Source organism: Oratosquilla oratoria, chromosome 16 (genome assembly GCF_046742065.1).
Source record: "Oratosquilla oratoria isolate Oo_2021 chromosome 16, ASM4674206v1, whole genome shotgun sequence".
NCBI classification, from domain to species: Eukaryota; Metazoa; Arthropoda; class Malacostraca; order Stomatopoda; family Squillidae; genus Oratosquilla; species Oratosquilla oratoria.
The window spans coordinates 12,808,103-12,835,761 of record NC_134792.1 but is presented as its reverse complement, the minus strand read 5'-3'; the positions used below and the strand labels follow the sequence as shown (position 1 = coordinate 12,835,761).

The 27,659-nt window shown below is 35.6% G+C and overlaps 1 protein-coding gene across 7 annotated transcripts in view; it reads left to right on the top strand.

Moving 5' to 3' along the window:
- fra (neogenin protein frazzled) overlaps positions 1 to 27,659 on the top strand; it is a 569,771-nt gene that overhangs the window by 380,594 nt on the left and 161,518 nt on the right. For 6 of the 7 annotated variants that reach the window (XM_076199368.1, XM_076199367.1, XM_076199365.1 and 3 more), the window contains exons 4-9: positions 637 to 651; positions 2,421 to 2,585; positions 2,739 to 3,009; positions 3,122 to 3,267; positions 16,261 to 16,409; positions 16,882 to 17,008. In XM_076199368.1, the coding sequence (XP_076055483.1) occupies positions 637 to 651; positions 2,421 to 2,585; positions 2,739 to 3,009; positions 3,122 to 3,267; positions 16,261 to 16,409; positions 16,882 to 17,008 (873 nt within the window). The remainder of the gene's footprint in view (positions 1 to 636; positions 652 to 2,420; positions 2,586 to 2,738; positions 3,010 to 3,121; positions 3,268 to 16,260; positions 16,410 to 16,881; positions 17,009 to 27,659) is intronic. The other variant, XM_076199366.1, reaches the window with a different exon arrangement.

Below are 27,659 nucleotides of genomic sequence, written 5' to 3'. Positions count from 1 at the left end.
ACAAAAGGAATAGGATTATCATGCTCCCCTTGGTCCAAATAGAATATTTTGTAGATAGTATTCTGACTAACTCAAGACAATTTAATTCAGCTGAAGAGTTGCTCTGTGATGATAGTCAGAAGTACCCATATCATTATCAGCTCCTTCAACTCTGTGACATACTTTATAGATTATATTCTAGTAAGCCCAGGGCAGTTTTATTTTGTTAAAAGATGGTTCCTGGAATCAAAATTGTTTCAATAAAAATGATGAATACTAAGTGATCTTTTGAGATATTTCATTCAATTGAGTCTTTGTCATTTGTTTTTTATTCTGTATAAGATCCTTTGTTCTTTTGGAACCTGATTTGTGTGTCCAGAAAGTAGCATTGGCATTTTTTTTTTATGAAGGCATCTTTTGTATGTTAAGTGTCAATAGGTATAAAGCTATACCCCAATGTCTCAGAGATATAGTGTAGAGTTGATGAGTACATAGTAGAAAGCTAACACCCTACACCTTATGATTTAATGAGTTGTTCCATTCTGTTAGTTTCACTCCACTGTTAAACATAGATGTGTTAGGAAGCAAGTTAGGGATGTAATAGATGTTTATCAAAGTAGATCCTCACCATATCCACCCTTTTCCTCTTGTCTTCAGCCAGCTGGGATGATGGTAAATATTGTTTTGTATGCGTGAATAATTTGTGTTAATGTCTTGATGTAGCTAGTGGGCATGTTTCAATGCTTTTGATTAGAAAATGTGTGTCCAGCTCATGTCTGTGGATTGAAGGGATGCTCTAGACAAGACTGAGTATGCAGATTTTTCTGCCTTTTTTCAATATATTCAGATTTTCTGCCATGCATGATGTTCTTTCAAATCTTATTGTTACATAAAAATACATGAATGTGATGTTTTTGTAGCATTATTACTTTATTCTACTTTCATCTTTTATATACTCTTCAGGTTGAAAAAAAATTATGTTATGGTGCATGATTTTAAGTGAATATGTGGTATTTCAAGAAGTTGTATTAATTATGTACAGGTATTTAGAGTAAATACATTATATAAATTTTCTTGGTGATTACAGGTTGTAGATGTAGTAAATCTTGAAATATGTTCATCTTTTGTGAAATAAGCAAACCTATAAGTTTTTCTGCCTTTCCTTATACAAAGTTAATTAAAGTTTATGAAATTATAAAGTTGATGAAAAAACATCATCTTGTCAATAAGTTAGATAAGATTTTTTAGATGCATTTTATATGTAATTCCATTAAAATTCATGCATGGTTTTAATATGATAACTTGAGCAAAATTAGATGATTCTTGTCATGAAATGTGTCTTTTTTTCCTTTAAATGAGGACAGATAGCCATAAAAATGATCAACAATAAGGATGATTTCATCCAGCCCCAGTCATTAACCATCATTCGAATATGAAGATTTAGTCATTATTTTGGAAGCTGTTGACCTCCATTCTTGGGGAAAGGTGCAATGGGTGAAAAAAGAAATGTATATACTGTACATATTTTTACATGTGCAACATCTTTCCCTATGGAGGGGATCACCAACCCTGCCATTGATAGATCTATCAGCTCCCAGAAATTGAAAGAGAAGGAAAGGATGGAACAAGTTGCCTTGCTCCTAAAATTCATAGAAATATCTTTTCCTCTTCCCGTTCTTTTCAGTCCTCTCCTTCAGGAACTATCATCCTACTTCCTCCTTTCCTCCCATCCCCACAACCCTCTCAACCCCTTCATTCTTTTTCTCCTCCTGTCATCCTTTTTCTTCTTTCCCTCTTCCTCTTCCTCTGTATCCTGTCCATCATGTCCTCCATGTACAGTATCTCTTCCAGTTACCCTGTCTTGCATGGGGACATCTGCTTTCTCCACTATTATTATTTTTCTTTTCAAATGCTCTATATTTTTTATACATATTTTTTCAACTTTCTTTTTCATCTTTCCACACTTGTTTCAAGCACTCTTTTGAGTAGTCTACTGTCTACCCCTTTCCATTTTCTTCACATGTCCATCTCTCATCAACAGGGTTCTCTTTGTGTTTGCTAATGCGCTCACCCTCTCCATGCCCTTTTCTCCTCATAGTCTCATTTGTAATTTGGTCTATTCTCCAACTACCACATAGATGTAACATTCTGCTCCCCATTCACTCCCCTTTGCACAAACATGCTTTTCATATCATATACCTTAGTTGTAAATTTCTCTTAATATATGCCCTACACTTCCCTTTTGGTAAAACTGTTAATGTACATAAGGATTTGGTTTTGAAGGTGGTCTTGATGTTTTATCTCAATGTAATGTTTTGTGATGTTCCTTTTGTTACTACTGATGGGGTGGGTGGGCTTTGAATATTGTTTGTGTATATTGTAGTGTTTAATGCTGAAAGCTTTAGAAATGTAATGAAGACAAAATTGATTACTTCTCTCAGCATTACCCAAATTTGATGAACATCCTGAAGATTTGCAAGTATTTGAGGGAGAACGAGCTCGACTTGCCTGTAGCATTAAAGGCAATCCAGAACCAACAATTGCATGGTACAAAAACAACCATCCTCTCTCTCTTGACCCATCCAGAATGACCTTGCTTCCTTCAGGTAAGATGCATCCTTTTCTTTTTCATCTAAATTGTCCATGAGATACCATTGACATTTTTATATTATAATCAGCCATGAAAGTTGTACTCAATTCATCTGTACTGATATATTCAGAACCATTTACTGTATTTATTTGTAAAACTTACTCTTCAGGATCACTAGAAATTGAAAATGTAGCAATGTCTGACAAGGGGCAGTACCAATGTGTTGCTTCAAGTTTAGACAAAAGTAAGAAATCCAAGGAAGCTGTGCTGACAGTACAACCAGCACTTGCATTACGAGATCCTTCGCCTCCCAACTTCATAGCTGTGCCACAGCCCATAGTTGCTAAAGTTGGAGAAACTATTACCCTTGATTGTGCTGCAAATGGTTACCCTTTGCCAACTGTGGTATGGCTGAAAGATGGTGCAACAATTGATATGGCGTAAGTTTATGAAGTACTCTAAATACAGATAGTTTGTGATACTTGAGTGAAGAGTTAAAGAAATGGCAGTGTATCCTTCATATTGGTTAATGTATAATCTGTATTATTGCAGTCACCTGGATTCAAGGTTTTTGTTTCTTGGAACAACACAAAGCTTACAGATTTTTAATATTGAAGAGCAAGACAAAGGCACGTACATGTGTCGTGCAGAAAATAGAGAAGACTCATTAGATGCTTCAGCACATGTCCATGTTCAAGGTAGGAATAGTTTTACTTCATTAATGAATGAGTCTTTTTACTGAAACTCTGGATAGTTTAACCAAATATAGCTTTTGTATATATTTAATCAATTTGTATTTATGTAGTTGTATTATACAAAATAAAACCAATGCTTGTAGGGTCCTGTCTACATCCCTGGTGTTCAATTCTGACCTTGAATTGTCCCATGTTACTTAATTTTATTTTTCCTTCTTTTTAATTATTCCATGAATCCATAATACTCCATGGAAAACTATATTTTTAGTGTCCTTCAAATATCTAGCCTTTTCTTAACCACTTCAGTATGAGTCAAATTCTCGTGTGCAACATCAGCTGCCATACGAATGATACATCACACTACTCGCATGATACAATATAAAATCTTTGCTACATTACTCCTTCTCTTTTACTGTGAATAATAATAAACACAGACAACATGATCAAACCAGTTTACAGAATCTGGGGTAACTCATGTACAACTACAAAAAATATATATAATCAAGACATTGACGCTGGCACCCATTTGTGTCTCATGACGCCTATGTAGGCATCATCGTTCCAAAGTGGCTAATTTCATTTCATGGCCTCTCGTTTTCCTTTATTCCCACACTAAGAGATGTACTTTATCAAGTATGTCCACACCTTTCATGGTTGTAAATACTGCTATTAGGTCACCTTTTCTTATCTCCTCTTACATTAGCAGCCCCAGAGTATAAGTTTCTGGTGTAATAGTAAGATCTAGAAAGATCTAGAACCATTTTGGTCATGGCGTTCTGAACTATCTTCTCTCTCTCTCTCTCTCTCTATATATATATATATATATATATATATATATATATATATACCTAGTTGTATTTTATGGGAAGGGGAGCTACACTCGTGGTGTCCTGTCTCCATATCTTGTTTTATCCAGACTGTTTTTAAATTCAATCATTTTGGCACACACCACATTCTCATCTAACCTGTTCCAAATGTGTATTATCCTGTGGGGAATGTTGTTCTTTTTCAGGTCTCTTCTATAATTGTCTTTTTTTATTTTCTTTCCATGTCCTCTTGTGTCTCTACCATCCCATTTTATTAGATCCTCTCTATCAATAATTTCCATGCCTTTTATGATTCTATAAATAGTTATCAAGTCTCCTCTCTCTCTCTTCTTTGCTCTAATGTCTGTAGCTCAAGTTTTGCCTGCCTCTCCTCATATGATAGTTCTGAGAGCATTGGTGCCAATTTCGTAATTGCTCTTTGTATTCTTTCAAGTTTTGTTATACATTTTTTGTATTTGGTGACCACGTTGTTGCTGCATACTCCAATTTTGGTCTTATCAAAGTGACTAGTATTTTCTTCACCATTTCTTTGTTTAGGTATGTAAATGCCACTTTGATTGTTCTTATTAAATTATAAGTTTCTCCAAAAATTTTGTTTATATGTTTCTCAGGGGACATATTATTCATAATAATGACTCCCAGGTTCCTCTCATTTTCCACTTTTTTAATTTCTTCCTCTCCCAATGTATATGATCCCACTATTCTTTTTTTGTTTCTTCCTAATTCCATTATACTACACTTCTTAATGTTGAATTCCATCTCCCACTTCCTACTCCATTCCCATACTTTATTGAGATTGCTTCGCAGTGATTCACAATCTACTTCGGTGTTCACTTTTTTCAACATTTTTGCATCATCTACAAAGAAGCTCATATAACTTTCAGTTCCTTCATCCATATCATTAATATATATAGCAAACATTATTAGGGCCAAAACTCTTCCATGTGGAACTCCACTAATTACCTCATCCCAATTAGAATGTTTGTCTCTTATCACCACTCTCATTTTCCTTTCATGCAAGAAGTCTTCCATACACTTAAGTAGTTTGCCCTGTATTCCTCCTACAGTTTCTAATTTCTTAAGCAATTTCTTATGTGGCACCTTCTTAAAAGCTTTTTTCAGGTCTAGAAATGCACAATCAGCCCATCCATATCTTGCCTGTATTATATCTATTAGTCTTGTGACACATGATCGTCCTTGTCTAAATCCAAACTGCCTTGGATTTAGTACATTGTTTTTTTTTCCAGATACTTTACCCATCTAATTTTGATAATTCATTCACAAATTTTAGCTACCATGCTTGTAAGGGAGACTGGTCTATAATTTGTAGGGTCTTCTTTGTTTCCCCTCTTATATATTGGTGCTATATTTGCTCTTTTCCAATCTTCAATGAAGTGCTTACTAGACTATGTATTTTGTCCGTTAGTTTGTCCCTGCATTCTCTCAAAATCCAGTTTGTCATTTCGTCTGGACCATGTGATTTTCTGACATCAAGATTACTCAAGTGATTCATTATTTCATTCTTTGTTACCTCTATTTCTTTCATAGGCGGGACTTTCTCCTCCCACTCTACATCTCTCAGTTGTATGTTCTCTCTCGTAAAAACTAATTTCAAATGCTTGTTCATAATTTCTGCCATTTCTATTTCCTCTGTGTATTCTATTCCTCCTTGTCATAGTTTCACTAATTCTTGTTTGTTTTTCAGTTTGTTGTTTACAAATCTATAAAATAGTTTTGGTTGATCTTTACATTTTTTTATGACATCCTTTTCGTATTTTCTCTTTTCTTTTCTGCACACTTGTACATATTCAGGAAATCGCATGGACCAGATGGAATTGCAAATTGGATACTGAAAGAGTGTATAGACGAACTGACAGATAAACTATGCAAGATAATTGACTTCTCACTCAAAGAGGGAAAGGTGCCACAAGATTGGAAAGATGCAAACATAGTACCAATATATATATGGGAGAACATAGGGAAGCTCCTACAAACTTCAGACTGGTATCCCTTACAAGCTCCGTAGCAAAAATATGCAAAAAAGTTATCAGAAACAAATGGACCAAACACTTGGAAGAAAATAAAATAGTAATCCCCAAACAATTTGGTTTTAGAAGTGGAAGATCATGCACCACAAACCTAATCTGCTTTTACTCGAGATTAATTGAGATAATACAAGAAAGAGATGGCTGGGCAGATTACAAAACAAAGGATTACAAAGGCAGAGCATGCCGACAGGAGACCTTTTGGTCCATATCTAGGTCGGATGTGAAAAAAAATAATTATAATAATAAAATAATAAACAAAAATTATAATAATGTAAATAACAAATAAAATAAATAAATGCATAGGTATAGTTAAATAATAAACAAACAGGTAAATACTAAATAATAATGAATTGACATAAAACTAATAATAAATGAAAATCAAACAGACAAATGATAACAAAACAAAAACAAATAATATAAAATAAATCATAATCATTACAGCATCTTGCTTAGGTGTTTATCTAAATGATTCTTAAAGCTTCGAACTGAACTACATTGCACTACCTGTGCAGGAAGTTTATTCCATTCATTAACTACACGGTTGGCAAAGTTGTTTCTACCTACTTCCAACTTGAATCTATTTCCGGACAGTTTGAGACCATTGTTTCTTGTTTGATTCTCATTCAATGTGAAAATTTTGTCACTTTTGATGTCAATTCCCTTTAGAATTTTAAAGACCTGTATCAAGTCACCTCTGAGTCTACGCTTTTTTAGGGAAAACAGATTCATATGTTTTAGTCAATTTTCATATGATTTATTTTTGATATTTGGAATCAGTTTTGTGGCTCACCGTTGTACTTTTTCCAGTCTGTCAATGTCTTTAATGAGATTCGGTGACCATACGGAAACAGCATATTCCAAATGTGGATGAACTAACGATTTATATTGCTTGTTAATGAATGATGGACTTTTGAAATCAAAAGATCGCGCAATCAGTCCTAGAATCTTATTTGCTTTCTCAGAGGCTGAAATACACTGCTTGGATGATTTGAGGTCGTTACTGATAATCACGCCGAGATCTTTTTCACTATTCACTGTTGTTAACGAATTTCCAAATAACTTGTAATCGTACTTACTGTTATTTTTACCTATGTGCATTACCTTGCATTTACTTGTGTTAAATTTCATTAGCCACTTTTCAGACCATTGCTGTAATTGATCTAAATCTTCTTGAATATCTAATTGGTTTAAGTGATCATTTGCCATTCCGCACAGTTTTGTATCATCAGCAAATTTGGAAACAGTAGATTTTAGTCCATGGTCTATATAATTTATATATACTATGAATAGAAGTGGCCCAAGAACGGGACCCTGAGGAACTCCACTTATAACATTTTTCCATCTAGAAGTTTTTCCATTTAAAACAACTCTCTGTTTTCAACCATTCAACCAATTACTAGTCCAACTTAATAGGCTACCACTTATTCCGTGTAAAGCTAATTTAGTAAGTAGTCTTTCGTGTGGGATGGTATCAAAAGCTTTTGCAAAGTCTATATATATTAAATCTATATTGTTTCTTTTGTCATAATTCGAGATAACTGTGTTGTAGAATTCAAGTAAGTTAGTCACGCAAGAATGTTTCTGTCTGAAACCATGCTGGCTATCATTTATCAAACGGTTACTTTCTAAATGATGTTCGATAGCATCTCTGATGATAGTTTCCATTATTTTTCCTATGATAGAAGTCAAACTTATAGGCCTATAGTTATTTGGTTTCTTTTTGTCACCTTTTTTTTTAATATGGGAGTAAAGTTAGCTAGCTTCCATTCTCTTGGGACATCTCTGGATATGATGGATTTCTTGAAAATAATTTCTAATGGAACAACAATCTCATTTTTCATTTCCTTTAAGATTCTTGGATGCCAACCATCAGGCCCTGGTGTTTTATTAACTTTGAGTTGATCTATACACCTTTTAATTTTTTCTTTTGTTATATTTACTGTAGTGAGTAAGCTTACCCAAGACATTTCACAGGTTTCAGTTTGGAGTTCACTTTGAGGTGTTCCGTTTATGAATATCGAGGTAAAATAATTATTTAGGATATTACATATTATTTCATTTGAATATTCAAGTTGACCATCAGCAGATAATAGTGGACCAATGTGATTCCTAACAACCTTTTTATCTCTAATGTAACTATAGAATTCTTTGGGATTCTCTTTGGATTTATCAGCGATGTTAATTTCGTATTGTTGTTTTCTTTTACTTATTGTCTTTTTTAAATCTCTGTATTGATACATAATTTTCATAGTCATTAGATGCACCCGAGCACTTATATTTCTTATAATCCTGTCTCTTTTTAGCAATACTTTTTTCAGTTTCTTTGTTGAGCCACTTCACTATGGGACTTAAATCTCGCGGGCAGCAGCCAATGCCAGCCGTACAACGTGTCGTAATAATACTCGCATCATAAAATATAGTCACGGCTTATATCGATCGTTCTCTCTTTCACCCGTGAATTTTGAAAACCACAGAGAATGGGATTAAGAGCAGATTAGAGAGAATGTAAAAACACAGGGGTGACTACAATAAATATAATCAAGACGCCGATATGGCAGCGTCGCGAATCCACTTGCTCCTCATGACGCCTACGTGTGCGGCACCGTATGGAAGGGGTTAAAAGGAATGTAAGTATGAATCACCTTAGTGAGCGTATTTTGAAATATTTCCCACATCTGATCTACAGATCTTTCGTTTAATTTTGCCTCCCAATCTGTAAGCTGAAGCTCCTGACGTAGTCCTATGAACTGAGCTTTACTGAGATCGGGTATTTTAGAAACACAAGTATCTATTCTAAAAAAAATTGTGAGTTTGAATCTAACTAAGTTGTGATCGCTATTTGCGACAGTTTCACCAACTTCTACATCAGTTACCATGCTTTCACGGCTAGTGATCAATAGATCGAGTAAGTTTCCATATCTTGTGGGCTCTTTTACATGCTGAATTAAGTAATTGTCACCAAGACAATCAATCAAGGCGACTACCTATATGGCCATGTTCAAGGGTCATCCGATCAATGTCAGTAAAATTGAAATCGCCCATTATCAATAAATCCCAGTTGCAGAAACTAGACAGTTCTTGAAATAACAGTTTGTCGTCTGCTAATGATAATGTCTTTGGCCTATATATTACACCTATATTCATTTTTTCTCCATTTGTTTGGGTAAACTCAACCCACAAACTATCATATGCATCCTGTTTCACTTTCTCTAAAACACAAGCGTGAACATTGTTTTTAACGTACAACAGAACACCCCCACCTTTCTTGTGGTTTCTATCCTGATGAAAGTGTTTAAATCCCGCAATATTAAATTCAGCTTCGAACTCTGTACCATTTAACCATGTCTCAGTCATTCCTATCATATCGAGATTTTCGCTTTTGACATACGCTTGTATTTCTTGAAATTTGTTCCTAATACTACGAGTATTAAAGTACATGGTTTTAAGAAACTCGTGATTATTTCTTTTTTGACACATTTTGAGTTTCAATATCATGTCTTACATTATCATTTTGTTTTTTATTTGTACCTTGCTCTATATTATTATTTGGTCCTTCATTGACATTCAATGCCTCATTAGCATTTCTCCCATCAAAATTAACATTTCCCCCATCATGGACATCTGGTCGATCATGCTCATCCGATCTCTTTTGTATATTTTGTCCCCCTACGTCACCGTGATTCATGCCGGCCTCCCGATGTTTAGTGACATTATGTCCGGCATCCCTTTCTAAAATTATATTTTGTCCTCCAGTGACATTATATCCTACCGTGATATTTTTTTCCTCCACTATAATTACATCCCATCGTGTCTTTTGTCTTCCACTGTCATTACATCCCATCATGATATTTTGGCCTTCATTGCAGAAGGCATTCCACAAAGTACCACATAAAAAATTAATAAGAAAAATTGAAGTAGTAGGAGGAATACAAGGTAAACTGCTGGAATGGATGAAGGATTTCTTAACTGGGAGAGAAATGAGAGTAGTACTTGAGACAAAAATTCAAACTGGGAAGATGTGAAAAGTGGCGTCCCACAAGGCACTATATTGGCTCCTTTAATGTTTGCCATACATATAAATGATATGGATGAGGAAGTAAACTGTTACATGAACTTCTTTACGGACAATGCTAAATTACTTAAGAGAGTAGGAACAGAAGAAGATTGTTGCAAGATGACCTAGACAAAATATGGGAATGGAGTCGGAGATATGAGATGAACTTCAACGTTAAAAAATGAAGCATAATGGAATTTGGAAAAAGTAAAAATAGAGTACCGGGACAATATAAAATTGGAAACAAGTCAAAAAAGTTGATTCAGAAAGGGACCTAGGAGTAATCATCTCAAGTGACTTGACACCAGATAAACATGTCAATAAATTATTTGGAGAGACTTATAACTTATTAAGGTCAATGAAAGTGGCCTTCAACTACATAGATGAGGAGATGGATAAAAAAATAGTTACACTGATAAGACTTAAACTAGAATATGCTGCAACACTATGGGCACCTAGCACAAAGAAGAACATAAAAAAATTAGAAATAATCCAAAGAGCAGCAACAAAAATGGCACCCACACTGTCAGATCTGACATACAAGCAAAGATTGGAGAAATTACATCTGTCAACACTGGATCAGAGAGGAGAAAGAGACAATTTGCTGACCATTTTCAGAAATATGAAAGGGATGGAAATTCTCAATAGAGACGACTTATTAAAGTGGGGCAGAAAAGAAATGAGTGGACACAAAAAGAAACTAAAGACAGTTACAGAAAAGACATGAAAAAAAGAAAGAAAATAACTTCCCACATAGAGCAATTGATGTCTGGAACAAACTAAACGGAGGAACAGTGAATGCCAGAACTATACACGATTTTAAGAATAAACTGGATGTGGAGAGATACAAAAACAGGTCACTACAAGCATAGCTCTCATCCCATAAAATACAACTAGGTAAATACAACCAGGTAAATTTATATAATCAGTATATATTTTCCATTTTTCGTTTTTTTTTTCTTTCCTCCATTTTATCCAAGCTTTATCCCTTTTATTTTTTAACTCTCCATCTTTTGTTGTACCAACATTTTACATCCTTTTTTTTTTTTTTTTTTTGTCTTGGAACATACTTTTCCACTCCTTATAAATTATCAAAATTTTCCATTTCTCTTGTACTGTTGTTTCCTCTTTGTATATCCTTTCCCAGTCTTCTTTTTGATTTTTTTTTTCTCATCTTATCAAAATTTGTTTTTCCATTCATAAATCTTCCCTTTCTATATTGTTCATTTTTTCTTGTGTATTTTTCTTCTTTTAGTTCCAGTTCAACTAATATATGATCTATTTTACCTAGTGGTGTCTTATATTCAATCTTGTCCACTATTTCAGGTTCTGATTTGAGTATTAGGTCTAGTCTCAATGGTTCTTCCTCATTTCTATACCTAGTATTCTCTTGTATCCATTGTGTCATTGTATGTTCTATAATCATATCAAGTAGTATATCTCCACCCTTCACTGTCATTTCTTCCCAGCAGATTTCTTTACAATTAAAGTCACCCATTATAACTAGTCTTCCTCCATCATCCGTTACCTTATTTAGTGTTATCCTTGTGTCTTCTAACATATTTTTGTATTCTTTCTCTTCCCATGAAGCTGCTTTAGGAGGCACATAATTTACCACAAACTTCCTGCTCTTTTTTGTCCCTGTCCTCTATTTCCATCATGATCATTTCCTCTCTATTCTTTCCATATGTGACATTCCTCACATTTATATCCTTAGGAACATAACCCCACCACCTTGTTTCACTTCTCTGTTTCTAATCCAATAATTATATACACCATGTCCTATACTGTTGGGTGGTAATGGACCTTTCAATTTTGTCTCCACAATTCCCATTATGTCAGGTTCCTTTTCCATCAGGTAATCATTCAGTTCATCCAAGCCTGTTATTAATCCATCTATATTTGTGAAGGACACTTTTAATTTTGTGCTACTTCCATCCTGTTTTCTGTTTCCCCTCTGTTTTTCTCTCCTATGAACAATTTCCTCACTTTCATATCCACTACTCTCCAATAGAATTTATCTTTTTCTGACTGTTCTCTTCTCGTTTTTTTTTTTTTTTCTAGCTTCGATTCTTTTTGTTTTCTCTTCCTTTCTTTGCTCTTTATTCATCTCTCTTTTTATCCGTACCTGTTTGTACTGATCTCTTTCTGCTAGTTTTCCTGTTTTTGATAAGACATTCTCTGCTATTGTTTGTGACCTGAATTTAATCTTAATTGGTCTGGTCTTGTCTAAACTGTATTTCCCAAGTCTATATATTTCTTCAGTTTCCCTATTCCCTGTTCACCCTCTTGAAATATTCTTAGTACCCTTTTCACTCTTTCTTTCTCCTCCTTTAGTCTTGTAGTCCTATTTGGATTATGTTTCTCTTCCATTCCTAACATAATTATACATTTCTTTGTATCTGCTAAGTCTCTTACTATATTTTCCTTCTCTCTCATCACAATAATAACTGTGTCCTTAGTGTGTTCCTTCTTCTATTGTTTCACTATATCTCTAAATTCAATTTTGCCATTTTCCTGAACCTTTTTCCAACCACTTACCTCTTTTTCTATGGACTCTTTATTCTCTTTATTATTATTCTTTAATTCCTCATTCTCATCCTTTCTTTTAACTGTCTTTTTAATTCCTCTATTTCATTATCTAGGTATTGGTTCTTCTTTACTTCTTCCAATTTATGAACTCATTGTGTAATTAGTGCAAGTTGACTCAACCTAACCTCCCATTGTTCGTTCATTTTTGTTAGTTTTTCCTCTAGACTTGTTAATGGGGGAAGGTTGTCATCTTTTCCCTCATTAAATCCATGGAAATAATTATCTCCAACTTCCATTGCACTGCTCTTATCTATATTTCTAATTTTTACCTTTTTGCTAATTTCTTTAACTTCACCTCTATCGTCAGCGCATCTTTTGTTGACATTCCTTCAGACTTCCAGGGTCCATTCATCCCCTTCCTCATTTTCTTCCATTTTCCTCAATTATCCCTCCCCTTCTCCTTTTTCTTCACCTTCCCACTACACCACAAGCTTTTCCCCCTTCCCTACTAATACAACACAGGTACTCCCTCATTGTTGAGATCCACGATTTTATTTATTTATTTATTTATTTTATTTTATTATTATTATTTTTTTAGTTTCAATATTTGCTGTCACTTCAACTGTCGTGTGTATTTACCTAGTTGTATTTTACGGGAAGGGGAGCTATGCTCATGGTGTCCCGTCTTCATATCTCATTTTATCTAAACTATTTTTAAATTCAAGTATTGTTTTTGCACACACCACTTTCTCATCTAACTTGTTCCAACTGTCTATTACTCTGTGAGGAAAGCTGTTCTTTTTCAGATCTCTTCTGTAGCTGTCTTTCTTGATTTTCTTTCCATGTCCTCTTGTATTTCTATCATCCCATTTTATCAGATTCTCTCTATCAATAATTTCTATGCCTTTCATGATTCTGTAAATAGCTATCAAATCTCCTCTCTCTCTTCTTTGCTCTAGTGTCTGTAGTTCAAGTTTTGCTAGTCTCTCTTCATATGATAGTTTTGAGAGTGTTGGTGCCAATTTTGTAATTGCTCTTTGTATTCTTTCAAGTTTTTTTTATACATTTTTTTTTGTACTTGGTGACCACATTGTTGCAGCATATTCCAATCTTGGTCTTATCAGAGTGATTAGAATTTTCTTCACCATTTCTTCATCCAGGTATGTAAATGCCACTTTAATTGTTCTTATTAAATTATAAGTTTCTCCAAAAATCTTATTTATATGTTTCTCAGGTGACATATTATTCATAACAATGACTCCCAGGTCCTTCTCAGTTTCTACTTTTTTTATTCCTTCTTCTCCAAATTTATTTGATCCTGTCTGTTTTTGTTTGTCCAAATTCCATTATACTACACTTTTTAGTGTTGAACTTCATCTCCCACTTCCTACTCCATTCCCATACTTTATTTAGATCACTCTGCAGCGACTCACAATCTTCTTCCGTGTTCACTTTTTTTAATAGTTTTGCATCATCTGCAAGGAAGCTCATATAACTTTCAATTTCTTCATCCATATCATTAATATATATAGTAAACATTATTGGGGCCAGAACTGTTCCTTGTGGAACACCGCTTATTACGTTATCCCATTTTGAGTGTTTGTCTCTTATCACTACTCTCCTTTTTCTTTCTTGCAAAAAGTCATCCATCCATTTAAGCAGTTTGCCCTATATTCCTCCTTCAGTTTCTAATTTCTTTGCTCAAAAGCTTTTTTTTAGGTCTAGAAATGCACAATCAGCCCATCCATCTCTTTCTTGTATTATATATATTAGCCTTGAATAGAAACATATTAAATTAGTGACGCATGATCGTCCTTGTCTGAATCCAAATTGCCTTGGATTTAGCACGCTGTTTTTTTTTTTCTAAATATTTTACCCATTTACTTTTGATCAATCTTTCACAAATTTTTGCTATTGTACTTGTTAGAGAGACTGGTCTATAGTTGGTAGGGTCTTCTTTATTACCTCCTTTATATATAGGTACTATATTTGCTTTTTTCCAATCTTTTGGAACTTTTCCTTCTTTCAAGGAACTATTTATTATGCTATGTATTTTGTTTGCCAGTTCATTTCTGCATTCTTTCAAAATCCAGTTTGCTATTTCATTTGGTCCATGTGATTTTCTAACATCAAGATACTCAAGTGTTTCATTATTTCATTCTTTGTTACTTCTATTTCTTTCATAGGGGGGACTTTCTCTTTCCATTCGATCTCTTCCGGTTGTATATTCTCCCTTGTAAACACTGATTTAAAATGCTTGTTCATAATTTCTGCCATTTCTATTTCCTCTGTGTATTCAACTCCTCCTTGTCTTAATTTCTCCAAATCTTGTTTGTTTTTCAGTTTATTGTTTACAAATCTGTAGAATAGTTTTTGTTGATCTTTACATTTTTCTATGACATCTTTTTCATATTTTCTCTTTTCTTCTCTGCACGCTTGTACATATTCATTTCTATAACAAGTATATATTTTCCATTTTTCAGGTCTTTTGTCTTTCTTCCATTTGGTCCAAGCTTTATCTCTTTTGTCTTTTAACTCCCTACAACTTTTGTTGTACCAGCACTTTACATATTCTTTTTCTTGCTTTTGTCTTGGGACATACTTTTCCACTTTTTTTTTTTTTTTTTTTATAATTTTTTGTCAAAATATTCCATTTCTCTTCTACTGTTGTATCTTCTTTGTGTATTCTTTCCCAGTTTTCATTTTGAAAGAATTCGCTTATTTTATAAAAATTTGTTTTTTCATACATCATTCTTCCTTTTCTATATTGTTCATTTCTTTTCATGTATTTTTTCTCATTTAGTTCTAGTTCTATCAATATGAGGTCACTTTTACTTATTGGTGCCTGTTATTCTATCTTTTCCACTATTTCAGGTTCTGATGTGATTATTAGGTCTAGTCTCGATGGTTCTTCTTCATTTCTATACCTAGTGTTCTCTTGAATCCATTGTATCATTGTGTGGTCAATAATCATCTCAAGTAGAACATTTCCCCATGAGTCTTCTCCACCCTTTACGGTCATCTCTTCCCAGCAGATTTCTTTGCAATTAAAGTCGCCCATCATAACTATTCTTCCTCCATCTTCCATTATCTTGTTTAATGTTATTCATGTGTCTTCTAACATACTTTTATGTTCACTCTCTTCCCACGAGGCTGTTTTTGGGGGCACGTAGTTTATTACAAACTTTCTGCTCTTCTTATCTCTGTCTTCTACTTCTATCATAATCATCTCTACTCTATTCTTTGTGTGTGTGTGTGTGACTGACCACACCAGTGCAGCATATTCCAATCTTGGGCAAATTAGTTTTTATAATCTTCATATCTTTGTCCATGTAATGGAATGATATGCTTATGTTCTTCAGTATATTTTAAGTTTCCTCAGTGACCTTTTTGATGTGAGTTTCTAGGGTATACAATATAAGATGGCAATTCTGTGATAAGTTATATACATTGTATAATGTGAAAAAAATGAGTTCATGTAATAATTGATGGCATATAAATTATTTATTGGTTGATTGATTTACTTTTGTCACAGTGACACCTCGATTTGTACAAAAACCAAAGAACACAATTGCCTATGAGAAAGAGGATATAGAGTTAGAGTGTGATGTATATGGGCGTCCGCAGCCAACCATTTCCTGGCTCAAGGATGGAGAATTGATTATTGAGAGTGAATACTTTCAGGTAGGTTTTTATGAGATTTTAAGAAAAAAATGAAAATGTTATTTGATGAATTGCATATATGATAATAATTGTTACCGTTGTGCTCCACTGACTAAAAACCCACAACTCCACAATTGCTGCAGGTTAAAGCATTGCAGTAGTTGATCATGAACATTATTATGGTTATGGTCTCTCTCCTCTCCTCTCCCTCTCTCCCCCTCTCCCTCTCTCCCCCTCTCCCTCTCTCCCCCTCTCCCTCTCTGTCTCTCTCACTCTCTTTCTCTCTCACTCTCTCTCTCTCTCTCTCTCTCTCTTGCTCTCTCTCCCTCTCTCTCTGTCTCCCTCTCTCTCTCTCATTCTCATTTACTGATAGTTGATAGCTGTAATTGAGTTAACAGAAATAGCATTTTATTTTTCAAAATTTGCCAAGGAAAGCAGATTGATATTACACTTTGTTTTATTTTATTTTATTTTATTTTTTCTATCCTTACAGTATGTAAATGGAAACAACCTGAAAATCCTTGGCCTTGTTGTGACAGATGCTGGAATGTATCAGTGTATGGCCAACAACCCAGCCGGCAATATTCAGACCTCCTGTCAGCTGAAGGTGCTACAGCAAGGTAGAGTAACATAATCGTAATACCTCAGCCACACTTAGCATACTAAGAGCACATATCAGGCATACATGTGTGCATAATTGTTTTCCATGTTATACTTAATCTAATTTTGTGGAAGAAACTAAACATCATTTTAGAGCTATTTTGTGCATTGCTGTTTTATTTATTAATTTGTTTTCATATTTAATGTATATGAGTTGTAATTTGGGAAGTTCACTGATTTATTTTTAACTTTTAACTTCACATTTTCTTTAATGATGGTCCTCCATCATGTCAATAAAAAGAAGAAAAAAAAATTAATGGGTTTCCAAATTTTACAGAAAACAAATCATAACAAATAGAAAATTTTGCTCTAAGTATGTAATAACAGATAAGGGGCTACAAACCTGAAGGTAAATTGGTGGAGAAATGTCATCTGGTTTATTAGACTGTTCTTCTGAGTAATAAAAAGTCTCCCATCAAAGAACAATGGAGGTGAAATGTGAATATTGAGAGTAAATGTAGGACGTGCTGGTGATTAGAAAATTTTCCTTCTTCAGAAGGGGGTGGAAAGGGAATTAGGAGATACATACATACATATACCAAGGCTTTTTCCCCCTTACAAGGGAGGTAGCCAAAAAGGAAAAGGCATAAAATCATTCCCACCCATTCCATCCCTGAATACACACCACACCCCTCCACCCTCCCTCTTATCTTAGCACCTCCTGGATGACGGGTCATCCCTGCACCTTGTCCACTGCCCTGGGTCAGAAGCAGTGTCGCAAGACACAGCACATCCACAGCAAGGCCGCTTCATTAAATCGGCGACCCCCCCTCTCCGTCCCCCCATTGCATAAAAGGAGAAAACGGGGAGAAATCCCTTCGGGCTGCGTCAAATTTTGCTCTCACATACTACCTCACCCCCCATCCCCCGGCAGAGTTTGGGAGAGTATGTGATAGAAGAAAGCTAAAGATAAATGTGGGTAAAAGTAAGGTGATGAGATGTACAAGGGGTGAAATTGGCAGTAGACTGGAAGTGAGCATTAAGGGGAGCGACTGGAGGAAGTGGATAGTTTTAGATACTTGGATGCAAATGTGGCAGGAAAAGGTGGAGTGAAGGTGGAGGTAGAATGTAGATTGAGAGAAGCGAGTAAATGCCTTGGTGGATTAAAAAGTGTAATGAGGAATAGACATTTGGGAATGGATGCTAAGAGGAGACTGTATGAAGGAGTGATTGTGCCAACAGCACTGTTTGGGGCAGAAACATGGAACATATGAGAGGAAGAGAGAAGGAGTTTGAATGTGTTTGAGATTAGGTGTCTGAGAAGTATGATGGGGGTTACTAGGCTAGATAGAGTGAGAAATGAGGTGAGGAGGAGAACGGGGGTGGAAAGGAGGTTGGGAGATAGGGTTGATGAAAGAATATTAGGATGGTTTGGACACATGGAAAGAATGAGTGAAGAAAGACTAGTAAAAGTGGTATGGAAGGCAGATGTGGAGGGAGTGAACATGAAGGGACGTCCTAGGATGAGGTGGATGGATGGGGTGAAGGGAGCTTTGGGGAAGAGGGGAATGTCTGTTGAGGAAGGACGGGAGAGGACAGAAGACAGGGGTGAATGGAGAATGGTTGTATATGGAGGATGTTGTGATGCATGAGGTGGAATGGGCCAGGGGATGGGGGGTGAGGTAGTATGTGTGAGCATAATTATAAATTAGGAGATAGGGTTGATAAAAGAGTATTGGGGGGATGGTTTGGACACATGGAAAGAATGAGTGAAGAAAAATTAGTAAAAGAGGTGTGGAAGGCAGAGGTGGGAGTGAACATGAGGGGGTGACCAAGGATGAGATGGATGGATGGCGATAAAAGGGGCATGGGAAAAGAGGGGAATATCTGTTGAGGAAAGAAAGGAGAAGACAGAAGATAAGGGTGAGTGGAGAATGGTTGTGTATGGATGATGCTGTGATGCATAGAAGGGAGTGGGTGGGGGATGGGGGGATGAGGGAGTATGTGTGAATGACATTTTGATGCAGCCCAAAGGGATTTCTCCCCATCTTCTCCATTTCTGCATGAGGGGACAGAGAGGGGGAGTTGTCTTGTGTCTTGCTACATTACGAGATGCTGGGATGACCCATTATCCAGGAGGTGCCAAGATAAGAGGGAGGGAAGGTGGTGAATGGGAGTGGAGTATGTGAAGATGGAATGGGTGGGAGTGGATTTTATGCCTTTGTTTTTTGGCTACCTTCCCTGTAAGGGGGAAATCACTATTGGTATATGTATGTAGAAATATAATTTGAAATGTTGTGATTTTATTTTGATACATTCATTACTGATTTGTGATCTGACTTGTAGCCCCATTCTCTGGATAACTGGGGTAAAATTCTTAGTTTGTTGTGAGAATTGTTTCTATAAGATTTTATGTAGAAATCATATGGCATTTATTTACCTGATTACATTTACATAATTGTGCTTGTTACAATGGACAAAATGGAGGACTCATGAAAACTGGCAGTGGCGTAGCTAGGCAGGGGCGGTCCACCCCTGGCGGCACTTTTAAGGGGGCGGCATTGTGGGGTCTACTGTAGACTATAAACCTGTATAGGTTGTATCAAAATAATAGTGTTTTTAATGTTGGGACACTACTCACAGTTGAATGACCTTTTCGATTTTGAGCAACTCAAACCTTGGCATGTGTATTTAAGTGATTTTCTGACATCAAAGTTCATTATTTGGTCCCTTATTTCTTTCTGTATCACAATTATTTCTTCAATTGTGGGGATCTTTCTGTCCTTCATCCCAGTTTTGTGCATTTTCAATTGTGAATACAGATTTAGAATATGCATGTGCATGTATTTACCTTGTATTTTACAGGAAGGGGAGCTATGCTTGTGGTGTCCTGTCTTCATATCTCGTTTTATCTAGACTGTTTTTAAATTCATGTATCGTTTTTACACACACCACATTTTCATCTAACTTGTTCCAAATGTCTATTACCCTGTGGGGAAAGCTGTTCTTTTTCAGGTCTCTTCTATAACTGCTTTTCTTGATTTTCATTCCGTGTCCTCTTGAATCTCTACTATCCCATTTTATTAGATCCTCTCTATCAATAGTTTCTATGCCTTTCATGATTCTATAAATAGTTATCAAGTCTCCTCTCTCTCTTCTTTGTTCTAATGTCTGTAGCTCAAGTTTTGCTAGTCTATCCTCATATGATAGTTCTGAGAGTGTTGGTGCCAATTTCGTAATTGCTCTTTGTATTCTTTCAAGTTTTGTTATACATTTTTTGTATTTGGTGACCACGTTGTCACTGCACACTCCAATTTTGGTCTTATCAAAGTGACTAGTATTTTCTTCACCATTTCTTCGTCCAGGTATGTAAATGCCACTTTGATTGATCTTATTAAATTATAAGTTTCTCCAAAAATTTTGTTTATATGTTTCTCAGGGGACATATTATTCATAATAATGACTCCCAGGTCCTTCTCATTTTCTACTTCTTTAATATCTTCCTCTCCCAATGTATATGATCCCACTATTCTTTTTTTGTTTCTTCCTAATTCCATTATACTACACTTCTTAATGTTGAATTCCATCTCCCACTTCCTACTCAATTCCCATACTTTATTGAGATCACTCTGTAGTGACTCACAACCGTCTACAGTGTTCACTTTTTTCAACAATTTTGCATCATTCGCAAAGGAGCTCATATAACTTTCAGTTCCTTCATCCATATATCATTAATATATATAGCAAACCTTATTGGGGTCAGAACTGTTCCCTGTGGAACTCCACTAATCACTTCATCCCAATTAGAATGTTTGTCTCTTATCACCACTCTCATTTTTCTTTCATGCAAGAAGTCGTCCATCCACTTCAGCAGTTTGCCCTGTATTCCTCTTGCAGCTTCTAATTTCTTTAACAATCTCTTATGTGGCATACATACATACATATACCAAGGCTTTTTCCCCCTTACAAGGGGGGTAGCCAAAAAGAAAAAGGCACAAAATCAATCCCACCCATTCCACCCCTGAATACACTCCACACCCCTCCACCCTCCCTCTTATCTTAGCACCTCCTGAATGACGGCACCTTATGTGGCACCTTATCAAAAGCTTTTTTCAGGTCTAGAAATGCACAATCAGCCCATCCATCTCTTTCTTGTATTACATCTATTAGCCTTGAATATAAACACATTAAGTTTGTGACACATGATCGTCCTTGTCTAAATCCAAACTGCCTTGGATTTAGTATGTTGTTTTTTTCCAAATGCCTTACCCATCTAATTTTGATCATTTCACAAATTTTAGATATTGTACTTATAAGAGAGACTGGTCTATAATTAGTAGGGTCTTCCTTGTTTCCCCCTTTATATATTGGTACTATATTTGCTCTTTTCCAATCGTTTGGAACTTTTCCTTCTTTCAATGAACTGCATATTAGACTATATATTTTGTCTGTTAGTTTGTTCCTGCATTCTCACAAAATCCAGTCTACCATTTCATCTGGACCATGCAATTTTCTGACATCGAGATTACTCAAGTGATTCATTATTTCTTTCATAGGGGGGAGGACTTTCTCCTTCCACTCGACATCTCTAAATTATATGTTCTCCCTCATTAACACCGATTTAAAATGCTTGTTCATAATTTCTGCCATTTCTATTTCCTCTGTGTATGTATTCAACTCCTTGTCGTAGTTTCACTAATTCTTGTTTGTTTTTCAGTTGTTTACAAATCTATAAAATAGTTTTGGTTGATCTTTACATTTTTGTATTCAACTCCTTGTATTTTCACTAATTCTTGTTTGTTTTTCAGTTTGTTGTTTACAAATCTATAAAATAGTTTTGGTTGATTTTTACATTTTTCTATGACATCTTTTTCATATTCTCTCTTTTCTTCTCTGCACACTCGTACATATTGATTTCTGTAACCAGTACCATATTTTTCGGACTATAAGGAGCTTCATACCATAAGGCGCACCCGTAATTTGCTATTCCCTGTCCTTACATAAGGCACGCCTGACCATAAGGCGCACCTAGTCTCGTCATCGGATAATCATGCATATGTGAGTGCATTCATTTTCGTTGTTGAATGAGAAAAATCGGTTGGGATTTAGCAAAATTATAAAAATAAATTATATATTTCTTTATTTTGGCCCTGCCAATACCTCTAAAAAACAATATAAACATGTTACGGTAATTGTGGGGAATAAAACCAACATTAGCAGTTTTATTCCCTGAATTCTCTATTCACTTAAAAACACAAGATTTATAACATGTGATGGTAAATTTTTAGTTTCGACCATGGGCGCAATATAGCAATAGAAAATTAATTATCAATTTTGTAAATTATAATGTATCAACGTAATATGCAATTTTGTGAACGGAAATAAAAAAAAAATGTGCTAAAACAGATTTTGTAAGTAACGAAGTCGTGTCGGACGAATGGTACACCATGTTTGTTATGATAGATGCCGATGTTGAAGAAATGAAAGGATAAATTCGTCTAACCTAACCTAACCTCTGTTTAATAAATCATTACATACATACATATACCAAGGCTTTTTCCCCCTTACAAGGGAGGTAGCCAAAAATGAAAAGGCATAAAATCACTCCCACCCATTCCTTCCCTGAAAACACTCCACACCCCTCCACCCTCCCTTTTATCTTAGCACCTTCTGGATGACGGGCCATCCCTGCACCTTGTCCACTGCCCTGGGTCACAAACAGTGTCGCAAGACACAGCACATCCACAGCAAGGCCGCTTCACTAAATCGGTGACCCCCCCCCTCTCTGTCCCCCCATGCATAAAAGGAGAAGACGAGGACAAATCCCTTTGGGCTGCGTCAAATTTTGCTCACACATACTACCTCACCCCCCATCCCCCCTGCCCATTCCACCTCATGCATCACAACATCATCCATATACAACCATTCTCCATTCACCCCTGTCTTCTGTCCTCTCCTGTCCTTCCTCAACAGACATTCCCCTCTTCCCCAAAGCCCCCTTCACCCCATCCATCCACCTCATCCTAGGACGTCCCTTCATGTTCACTCCCTCCACATCTGCCTTCCATACCTCTTTTACTAGTCTTTTTATATATATATATATATATATATATATATATATATATATATATATATATAAAAGATCAATAAATCATTACCTGCAAATTAAATGTCATCCGGCTCGTCCTCGTTGTCGTCGTCATGAGAGACGTTGGCGGGCCTTTCAACCACTCAGCTTGCGGGGTATACAAAGTTCTTGCAGCTTGAATGAATGCATGAATCTCTGCTTCATAACATTCCTTTAAGAAAATGTACCTGGCGAGGTACTGTCGGAAGTACCGAGGCTGTCAATTGACAGACGACAAGATGGCATCCCGATCCTATGCCACCGACTTCGTTCTTTAGCATATTTGCTTGTAGCAAGGTATTTTTTATTTTCATTTCCGCCCACAAAATTGCATATTACGTTGATAGATTTTAATTTACAAAATTAATAATTAATTTTCTATTGCTATATTGCACCCATGGTCGAAACTAAAAAAAAATACCTAAATGACTACAGTCAGAGTGGAGCGAGACTAGACCAATGCAAAATGGCTGTCTGTGTTGTGGACGCTATCATGTCATAGCCATGATAGCGTGAATGAATGCGGTGGCATGGACTCGAAAACTGTCGAAGTTTTCGCAATTTTCTTGTCAAGATACATGCATCTTGGTTATAACTTGGTTGTAATTTTTGCTAGGCCTATGCACTGTCGCCGTCGGCAGGCTAGCTACGAAACGTGTCAAAATAGTACGTCACTGTCTCAGGCATTTTTTTTGCACTGAAGCCACATATAAGGCGCACCTCCCGATTTTGGCCGATTTTAAGAATTTTGCCCGTGCCTTATGGTCCGAAAAATACGGTATATATTTTCCATTTTTCAGGTCTTTTGTCTTTCTTCCATTTTATCCAAGCTTTATCTCTGTCATTTAACTCCCTACATCTTTTGTTGTACCAACACTTTTCTTGTTTTTGTCTTGGAACATACTTTTCCACTCCTTTATAAATTTTTGTCAAAATATTCCATTTCTCGTCTACTGTTGTTTCCTCCTTGTATATCCTTTCCCAGTCTGCTTTTTGAAAGATTTTTTTTTTATTTTATCCAAATTTGTTTTTCCATACATCAATCTTTCCTTTCTATATTGTTTTTTTTTTCTATGTATTTTTCTTCATTTAGTTCCAGTTCAACCAATATGTGTTTTTTACTTATTGATGTCTGATATTTAATCTTGTCATTTCAAGTTCTGGTTTGATTATTAGGTCCAGTTCTGATGGTTCTTCCTCATTTCTATACCTAGTGTTCTCTTGTATCCATTGGGTCTTTGTATGTTCTATAATCATATCAAGTAGCACATTTCCCCATTGGTCGTCTCCACCCTTCACTGTCATCTCTTCCCAGCAGATTTCTTTACAATTAAAGTCACCCATTATAACTATTCTTCCTCCATCTTCCATTACCTTATTTAGTGTTATCCTTGTGTCTTCTAACATATTTTTGTGTTCGCTCTCTTCCCACAAAGCCATTTTAGGAGGCACATAATTTACCACAAACTTCCTGCTCTTCCAATCCCTGTCCTCCACTTCCATCATAATCATCTCTACTCTATTCTTTCCATATGTAACATTACTAACCTTTATATCCTTCTTAGTCAGGAACATAACTCCACCCCCTTGCCCTCTCTGTTTCAAATCCAATAATTATATGCACCATGTCCTACACTGTTGGGTGGTAGTGGACCTTTCAATTTTGTCTCTACAATTCCCATTATGTCCGGTTCTTTTTCCCTCAGGTAATCATTCAGTTCATCCAAGCCTGTTATTAAGCCATCTATATTTTTGTAAGACATTTTTAATTTTCTGCTACCTCCATCCTGTTTTTCTTTCCTTCTGTTTTTCTCTACTACGAACCATTTCCTCACTTTCACATCCACTACTCTCCAATAGAATTTCTCTTTTTCTGACTCTCTTCTTTTTGTTTTCCCCTCTTTGCTCTTTATTCATTTTTCTTTTTATCCATACTTGTTTATATATATCACTTTTTGCTAGTTTCCCTGTTTTTGCTAAGATATTCTTTGCTGTCGTTTGTGACCTGAATTTAAACTTAATTGGTCTCGTCTTATCTATATTGTATTTCCCTATCTATATATTTCTTCAATTTCTTTCCCTTTTTCTTGTTCATCTTCTTGAACTACTTCTAATATCTTGTTTACTTTTCCTTCTCCTTTACTCTTGTAGTCCTATTTGGATTATGCTTCTCTTCCATCCCTAATATAATTATACATTTCTTTTTATCCGCTAAGTCTCTTACTATATTCTCCTTCTCTCTCATCACTTTAATAACTGTGTCCTTAGTTTGTTCGTTAATCTGTTGTTTCACTATATCTCTAAATTCAATTTTGTTGTTCTCTTGGACTTTTCTCCAACCTCTTTTGCTATGGGCTCTTTATTCTCTTTATTATTATTCTTTAATTTCTCATTCTCATCTTTTACTTCTTTTAACTGTCTTTTTAATTCTATTTATTTAGGTTTTGGTTCTCCTTCTTTAGTTCTTCCAATTTATCAACTCTGTATAATCAAAGTAAGTTGACTGAACCTAACCTCCCACTGTTTGTTCATGTTCACTAGTTTTTCCTCTAGACTTGCTTATTGGGGGAGGTTGTCATCTCCTCCCTCATTAAATCCCTGGAAATAATTATCTTCACCTTCCATTGCACTGCTCTTATCTATATTTCTAATTTTTACATTTTTACTAATATCTTCGATTTCACCTCTGTTGTCTATGTATCTCTTGTTTACATTCCTTCTGACTTCCGGGGCCCGTTCATCCCCTTCCTCATTTATTTCCATTTTCCTCAGTAATCCCTCTCCATTTTCTTCACCTTCCCACTACACCATGAGCTTTCCCCTTCCCTACTAATACAACACAGGTACTCCCTCGTCGTTGAGATCCACGAAAATTGTAGTTTTTTCTAGAGTCCAATCCTCACTGTCACTTCGACTCGTGTGTGTGTGTGTGTGTGTGTGTGTGTGTGTGTGTGTGTATAAGAGATACAAAGATAGCACTAACTTTTGATAAATGTGTCACAGGTCAAAGTGTCAAGTGCATAATAGAAACTTGGTGGAGCGCGAGGGGAGAAGCTGTAAGTGTTATATAGAAAGATTTCTCAAAAATCTTAAGTGCCCTAGAAAAGTTAACTGGTGAAGAAGAAAATATAGGTACTAGGGCAGATGCTGGTGTTCTACTTGGTGCGTTGCAATCATTTTCCTTTTTGTGCTTTCTTGGCCTGTGGGGACCCATCCTTCTAGAAATTAACGACACACAGACTTATCTCCAAACCAAAGGATTGAACATACAAAAATGTGATATAAAACTCGGGGCATTAAAAACATCTAGCGGAAAACAGGGACAAGCTAGTGAGTAATGGTGTTAATTATGCCAAGGAAATTTGCAGCTATCTGGGGATAGTCATGGACTGTCAGCATCGACACAAAAAATGTTTGGTGAAGAATCACGAGATGCTGAATTACCATACGACAATGAACTGAGGAGAGAAATGTTTTCTTCGCTGGACAGAGTGATATAAGAATTAACTTTGATATTTCAACAGCATTGGCTGAGAAATATGCCTTTCTTACCCTGTTGAATCTTTTAGATGGTAAATATAAGTGTAAAATAGATCACAATCATGACGACATGGATAAGAGGAGTTCCCCATTGAGAGAAAAAGACTTCAGCATTTTATTGCTGTTGCTGATTTTGAAGAAGGAATAAAGATAAGGAAAGAAGGCCCCCTTGAACTTTTGCAGTTTATTCAAAAGTATAACCTTGGGAACTCTGTTCCAAATATAGTAATAATGCTGCAGGTTTTCCTCACAACTGCTGTTAGTGTTGCTACCTGTGAGAGGAGTTTTTGAAACTAAAACTGATCAAGAATTACTTAAGATCTACTATGAGCACCTTGTGGTTGAGAAATCTTGCCATGCTGTCTATAGAGCAGCAATTGACAGATGAAATAAATTTTGACATCGTCATTGAAGAAATTGCCAACAAAAAAGCAAGAAAAGTTACTTTGTAGAAAGTTATAGTTTTCATTAATCATTTCAGAAATAAAGATGGTCCTAAATTTTTTTTACACATTTTTACAATTCTTCACCACATGTCATTTTTGCCTTTTGTTTAACTGATACTTATAAAGTTTGAGTTTGTTTGGTGTATTTAAAGCATACTTTATTTGAGCATGTGAAAGTACAGTAATATTATAATGGTACACAAACTAGTTAGTATATATATATATATATATATATATATATATATATATATATATATATATATATATATATATATATATATATATATATATATAAAACTTTAAGATTGAGTCACTGTGCAATATATATTTTTTGTGGGAAACCGGGGGCGCCAAACTCAAGGACTGCCCCAGGCAGCACACACACTAGCTACGCCACTGAAAACTGGCCTTCTTAAGTCTTCAAAAATACTTTTTTTTCACTTGCATGAAAATAAGTGTAGTTAAAAAAGAAAGAGGAGTTCCCCTTGGTCACAACTTGACTCCTGTTGTTTGCATGCAGACGCATAATGCTGTACCTCATAATAGTTTGGTAATGAT